At 33.0% G+C, this 6,843-nt stretch overlaps 1 protein-coding gene and 1 pseudogene across 1 annotated transcript; one reads left to right on the forward strand and one right to left on the reverse strand.

Annotated features, from left to right (window-relative positions):
* Positions 1–5: 5 nt before the first annotated feature.
* Positions 6–956, forward strand: LOC125604958 (annotated as a pseudogene).
* LOC125604959 (glycerophosphodiester phosphodiesterase GDPD5-like) lies at positions 574–3,213 on the reverse strand. Its single transcript, XM_048775057.1, has 7 exons — positions 3,029–3,213; positions 2,246–2,427; positions 1,979–2,162; positions 1,730–1,804; positions 1,552–1,661; positions 1,241–1,459; positions 574–1,159 (listed from the first exon to the last, which is right to left on the reverse strand). Exons 1-7 carry the CDS (start codon positions 3,039–3,041, stop codon positions 761–763), a joined length of 1,182 nt encoding a protein of 393 aa, XP_048631014.1. The 5' UTR covers positions 3,042–3,213; the 3' UTR covers positions 574–760.
* Positions 3,214–6,843: the final 3,630 nt, after the last annotated feature.

Below are 6,843 nucleotides of genomic sequence, written 5' to 3' on the forward strand. Positions count from 1 at the left end.
GCGGAGTTGTGGAGGAGGCGAAAACTCTGGTGGAAATAGGCAAGAAGCAGCTGAAACAGAGAAAGCGTCTCCCGCAAGTAAAGAGGAAGAACAAAAGTCTGCATCGAGTATAAGAGAGTTTATCATGGCTAATGAAGCTGCTAATAAAGATAACAACAATAACAACAAAACAATAAACTAGATCGTTCTATTTCTCGTCGGTCGGAAAACTTAAGCGTCAAGTCTTTCGCTTTCCCAATGTAAGCTATCATCATCCATCTCTTGTCTTCATGTCTTAAAAACAGATATGTCTTTTTGTTTGCTCACTTTCTTGTTTTTGTCATAGATTGGGGAATGCAGATAAAGGTGGACTACAAAGCTCAACGCCGCAAAAGAAACAGACGAAGCCGTCACAGCCAGAGACACCGAAGAGTTCCTCTGAGTCTGAAGGAGATGAAGGGTTGAAGAAAGAGGAAGCTCCTAAACCAGAAGCAGCCTCTAACCGCACCCCTAAGTGGTTGTTATCTTGCTTCCCTTGCTGCACAACTTGCTGCGTCTGAGTAAAAGATTGAGTTTGATTTGTGTATGTTAAAGTTTGATAGAAACAATTTGGTATATTATAGAAACTCTGTTCCAAGATTTTACAAAGTTTTTTCAACTTTTACTGTATAAATCTTGTGAAGTAAAACAGATAACAATTTGATAAAGCTCTGTCTTTCACCTTTTATTTAAATCTTCAAGACTCTTCTGTTAGATTAAAGACTATAGCAGCCACCACACTTCAAGCCTTTGCATAAGGGCGGACCAGAGAAGCAATATGACTCAAGAGCTGACGTGTGGACTTGGAGGAGGTGTCAGGTAATGGAGATGCCCACTCTTGATAGTTATGGAGGCTACCGGTGAAATCAGTAAAGAGTCCATCGACTCCAATCTCTTTGATCCAGTACTCGTATTCCATATATGGGTCTTGGCTGAAGTTAAAGTGCAAAAACTGGTTTTCATTCCTGTAAGTGTATGGATGCACCTGAAGATTATGCGCGTGAGCTCTTTTGACCAAATCTGTTGGGGTTAGCATGTAGTTGTTCGTTACTGGAACTATTGTATCCTTCCATGGTCCAATCCCCACAACATACTCTTTGATGTAGGTGAAATAGGTATCTGATGTGATCTCTGCGTATGTCTGGTTAGGTTTTAACAGAAAGAACGGTGAGTAAGTTATAGCAGAAGGATAAAGAAACAAGAAGAGGGTCAGAGGATGGACCTGGTTAGTATCTTGAGTTGGCATGGTAACATCGTCTATTAACAAGACTTTTGGTGAGTCTGTCAAGTTTGATATGTACACGAGTGAAGATGGAGCAAACGATTGAATAAACAATGGTTTGTTCAACCACTGCTTGGATAAATATGCGCCTCCGTACCCATGCTTCTTAAGTGTCTCCACAACTTTATCCTCAAATCTCTTACCACCAGGCCACTTGACCTATACCGTATGATTTAGTAACAAAGGATATCAAGTCAGTCTTTAGGACCAATAAGAAGTACAAGTCAAGCGGGTAAAGATTGTAAACTTACATGTTGGTTCATTAGAACTGGATTCTTAATCTCAGGATATATGCCAACAACTCTCGGAGCATCCCGAGCAATGGCAAGGAACTCTTCAAATGTGATGATGGGGTACTTTCCTGAAATTCGAAAAGGGACCAGTCTGGTTAAATGTTTTCATAAATCTAGGAAGGAAAGGGTAGCTAACCGTTGTATTGCTGGTCCCGAAAAGCATATCTCTGTTTTGTCCGTAGTGTCTTTAGTTCTTTGAGAGTAAAATCAACTTCAAGCAATCAAAGAGAAACCAATTGTTAGCTAATAGCTCAAATTCAAATAAACACACTTGAAACCTTTATTAGATGCTTCTTTATGTGCGGTGATATGCTGAGAAGAGTCCATTGGCATGCATCAACTTATGTATATGTTAAAAAGAAAAGAAGAATCGCTGGGAACGTACAAGTGAAAAAGCCAGTGATCTTGAAACCTTGGACATCATATGTCCTATTACGATCAGCAAACTCCTTGCGACTCGCAACATCGGTTGTTAAGTCAAGGATAACATCATGGAAACAGATAAGCACACCATCTTTTGATGATAAGATATCTGTTTCAATGAAGTCTGTACCTTCTTCAATTGCTCTCTAAGAAAAAAGACATCAAATTACTTAAGCACAATGTCCCAAATAATCAAACGAAACAGAAGGAGATTGCTTAATGGTAATACCAAGTATGCAGCTTTAGTTTCTTCTGGGATCTCTCCGTTGGAACCTCTGTGTGCGATGTTAAAAGGACGTGATGTCTGAATCGGCTGCTTAGTATCATCTTTGACTCCTTTACCAGGGAGTTGGTATAGTGTCCTTCCAGCACACAGAGTGACTAGAGATAGCCATATCAATGGCAAGCATTCTGTAAAAATAAACAGTAACCCAATTTTTAATATCAAACGTTCACTATTATTTTGGCTTCTCCTTTTTGTTACCGCAGTGTTGGTAAGACATAAAAGACAAAAACTGATCCAAAGAATCAAACTTTTCTTTATGTATCAAACTTTGACTTTTCTTTTATGCTTCTCCTTTTATTACTGCAGTGTTAGCAGAGAGACACAAGGCAAAAACTGATCCAAAGACCTAAACTTTTCTTTTTAGACTGAATCAATAGAATGTAAAAGTGTAAAGCTTTAGGGATACTCTCAAGTCACAATCTTTTTTTTTGTTTTATTAGCTTAGACTAAAAAAGGAAACATTTCCAGATTCGTTCTTGTTAACTTCTAAGCTTTTTTTTCCTTTCAATTTGCTATTCATTTTTAAGGATGAACAGGATAAAGTCAAAGGGCAATGATAAAAATTTTGCAATTTCCATTCTCAAGCTAATTTAATATAAGCAATCAATCAAACATATATACTCAGATGGAAGGTAACAGAACAATGAGAAACCCAGAAAAACTTAAGCTTGCTGACCCAGAAACGAAAAAAGAAGAAGAAGACAAGATTGAAATTGAGAAGCTTACTTGTAAGCATCATGTCGATTTCTTTGGATCAATCGGAATGCTTGATTAACTCTCTTTCTGTCTCTTGTCTCTCTTGTGACACCCAATTGGTGCCTGTCCGTTTACTTGGGATCTATTGTTATCCAAAAGTCAGTCCATTTCCTGCTTTGGTGGATCTATCATTCTTCAGTTCATACTAACGAATATTCCCGTTTTGGTTAAAACTTAAAAAGACAACTTCAGGTTGTCAATAAATTAAATTAATTAGTTAATTCGTGTTTAGTACCAAAGAATATAATATTTACCTTTGAACAAAAAAAAAAGAATATCCTCTTTATATATAAAACCCCTTTTGCTTAGGTGTTAGAATTTTTTTAAAAAAATTGTTATAATTTAATTGGTTGAAAAATATTTATAGTAACTAATTGTCAAAATTATATTCGTATATAAAGAATTATAATAATTATTAATGTCTTATAATGTCATATATGTCTTATAAGTCATTTATAAGAAAAATTAAAACATTTACAAAATTATTTTATCTTGATTTTAAATTATTTATACGAGTTTATAAAAATATTTATAAAAAATAAAATTCTCCTATATATTAAACGATAAGTTACTTAACTGATTTTTGCTTACATGTCAATCATTTGTAAAGTCTTAAGAAAATTATTATGATTTATTTGGCGATAGATTTTAATTTTATTTATTTTAGCTTAGATTCAAAATAAAAAAAATAAATCTAGAACCAATTAATATCACTTATCAAATAATTTAAATAATATTGATTTATATAAATAATTATTGAAATTATATAAAGATTAATAACGTTTGATCAATTATTTTTATATTTATAAACTAAATAATATATATAATTAAGGAAACTCTTTCTAATTTTTAATTATTTTAATTAGACCTAAAATAAAAAGTAAGTCTACAACTAATTATTATCACTCGCCAAATAACCTAAATGATATTAGAAATAATAATTAATGGTAGCTAATTTTCAAAGTTATAGAAAGTGTGATAATGTTTGATCAATTCTTTTTATATTTATATACTACATAAAATAATGAATAGAAAACAATTTATAGAAATTGATATAATGATTTCATATTCACGTAAAAATATAGTTGTATCTATAATAATTATTAATCTCTTATAATGTTCATATATGCATTATAAATAATTAGGCTTTGAAGATTGGACGGATTATATTTAACGGAACATGTTAGAACTTTGATTTAAAAATTGTTTTGCATTTAATTAAGTCAAATGATATAGTGAATAAGATAATATTATAATTGAAAATAATTATAATATGGATTTTTGATTTATTGATTGTATGTTTTGTATTACTATTTAGAGAAAGAAAGAAATATTTGAAAAAAAATATGTAAAAAATTAGGAAAACATTAGCCAAAATTTAATAAAAATAATGAAATGATAATGAGTAAAATAAGAAGAAGCCGAAAAAATGTATAATATATGTTGGTGGAGTTAATATGACAATTACATATATAATTTCACAAGCATTTGTTATTACTAAATATTTTGACTTACTTTTACATCAATACAAGGTAGCTCAAAACTACTGCATATAATATATTTTCTTGAGATCATCCATCACTGGTTGACATTTCAAACAACAACTTAACCGGTGTTATTCCAAGCTGGATTGGCGAACTTTCGCCATATGTGCTACTTCTTTCAAACAACTCACTGGAAGGTGAAATACATATTTCTTTGTTCAACATATCTTATATACTTGACCTTTCTGCAAATACTTTATCTGAGGATATACCTCTTAGTTGGAGAAGTCCAACAATATTATTCCTTCAAGATAATAATTTATCAGGAGTTATTCCAGACACATTGCTAGGGAATGTCTTCGTACTTGATCTGAGAAATAACAAATTGTCTGGGAATATTCTGGAGCCTATCAGCATCAGGCCCGGCCTGGAAATATTTTGGGCTAGAAGCAGCACATTTTATTTTGGGTCTCTTACTGAATAATTTTAAAAAGATAAAAATAAATAGAAAAAATTGTGGCTGATGATATTTGAACCCTGCACCAAAAAGAATGCTTTTTCGCCACTATACCAACTACGCTGCAGAAGAACTTGACAGAACAAAAGCCGAAATAATTTAACTTATTCAAAAGGCCGGAAGCATATGCTTCCTTCGCTTGTACCCAGGGCCGCTACTGATCAGCACTCAGCTCGCACATGCTCTTCTTCTTAGGGGGAATAATTTAACATGCATTATTCCTAGAATTAATCTTAAACTTCTTGATCTTGCCAACAACAGGCTGAATAGATCCATACCTTCATGCTTCAGTAATACATCATTTTCTCTGGGAGAAGGGATTCATTATACATAAGCTGTTATTCCTTTGGTGGTCATTGGTTTACCGGGTTTTCTCCACAAAAAGATTTCCTTGTAAGATAGAGGCAGTATATATTTCAAGTATCTTATTGAGCTGGATCCGCTAATGATGGATTAATGGTTAGACACCCAGATTAAAATTGAATTTGCAACAAAACACCGATATGATACCTACATGGGTGGAAATCTCCAATTATTGTTTGGAATGGATCTCTGAGAAAATGAGCTGAGTGGTGATATCCCAGAAGATCTTGGAGGTCTTTTGGAGTTAGAAGCTCTTAATCTTTCTTACAACAAGTTATCAGGATTGATACCAAAAATCTTTTCAGGTCTGAAGAATATGGAAATCTTTGATCTCTCTTTCAACAGGTTACAAGTCCGGATCCCATCACAACTAACATAACTGACCAGCCTTGGGGTTTTCAATGTCTCGTACAACAACTTATCAGGAGTCATTCCACAAGGAGGACATTCAATCACATTTGTGCACTGAGGCAATCAATCAACACAAGCTGCGACAACAATCACTATCAAGAACCAGACAATGGTGTAAAGGATGATGAGAGCAGCTTATGTGACTATACTTATTGGAATATTTACATCTCTCTCTCTCTCTCTCTCTCTCTCTCTCTCTCTCTCTCTCTCTCTCTCTCTCTCTCTCTCTCTCTCTCTCTCTCTCTCTCTCTCTCTCTCTCTCTCTCTCTCTTCTCTCTCTCTCTCTCTCTCTCTCTCTCTCTCTCCTCTCCTCTCTCTCTCCTCCTCTCTCTCTCCTCTCTCTCTCTCTCTCTCTCTTTTGACTCTCCTTGGAGCAGATTTTGGTTCTACCTCGTTGATGCTTTCATCCACAAGGCAAAAAGTTTTTTTGTGGTAAGACTATCGTTCCATTAACGTACCCCCATTTGTTGTTCTTCTTCTCAAAACATCCTGCTTTGTTTCACATATCCTATGCACTGTTACTTACTTTGAATAAATGTAATGCACAAACATATATCTAAGAGCTGGTTTACTGATTTGTTCAATAAGTAATAGAAGACTAGATTTTGATCCGAGCTTTTAAACATCATAATTTATTTTGTTGATTTTTTTATTTAATAAAATATTTTTAACACAAATTTTTATTTTAAGGTTATATACATATGAATTACTTTTGTACTTTGTTTTAGAAGTATAGTAAAATTTTAGGTTGTGAATTTTGTTTTGCCCCTATACAGTCGCTAGCTTACATATTAAAATTTTCGAAGCAAAACAAATTATTATAAATGTTATATCTTAATTTTATTATAACCGTAAAATTTTAAATATATTATTTCTAATAATAATATAATTATTGATAGATTTATGTAATATATAAATGAAATATTTAGTAATTATTTCAATATGTACATTGAGTTTACTATATATAATATGTATAACATATAACAAAATGTTAAATTATTTTCGTACAA

This window comes from Brassica napus, unplaced genomic scaffold (genome assembly GCF_020379485.1).
Source record: "Brassica napus cultivar Da-Ae unplaced genomic scaffold, Da-Ae ScsIHWf_672;HRSCAF=981, whole genome shotgun sequence".
Lineage (NCBI taxonomy): Eukaryota > Viridiplantae > Streptophyta > Magnoliopsida > Brassicales > Brassicaceae > Brassica > Brassica napus.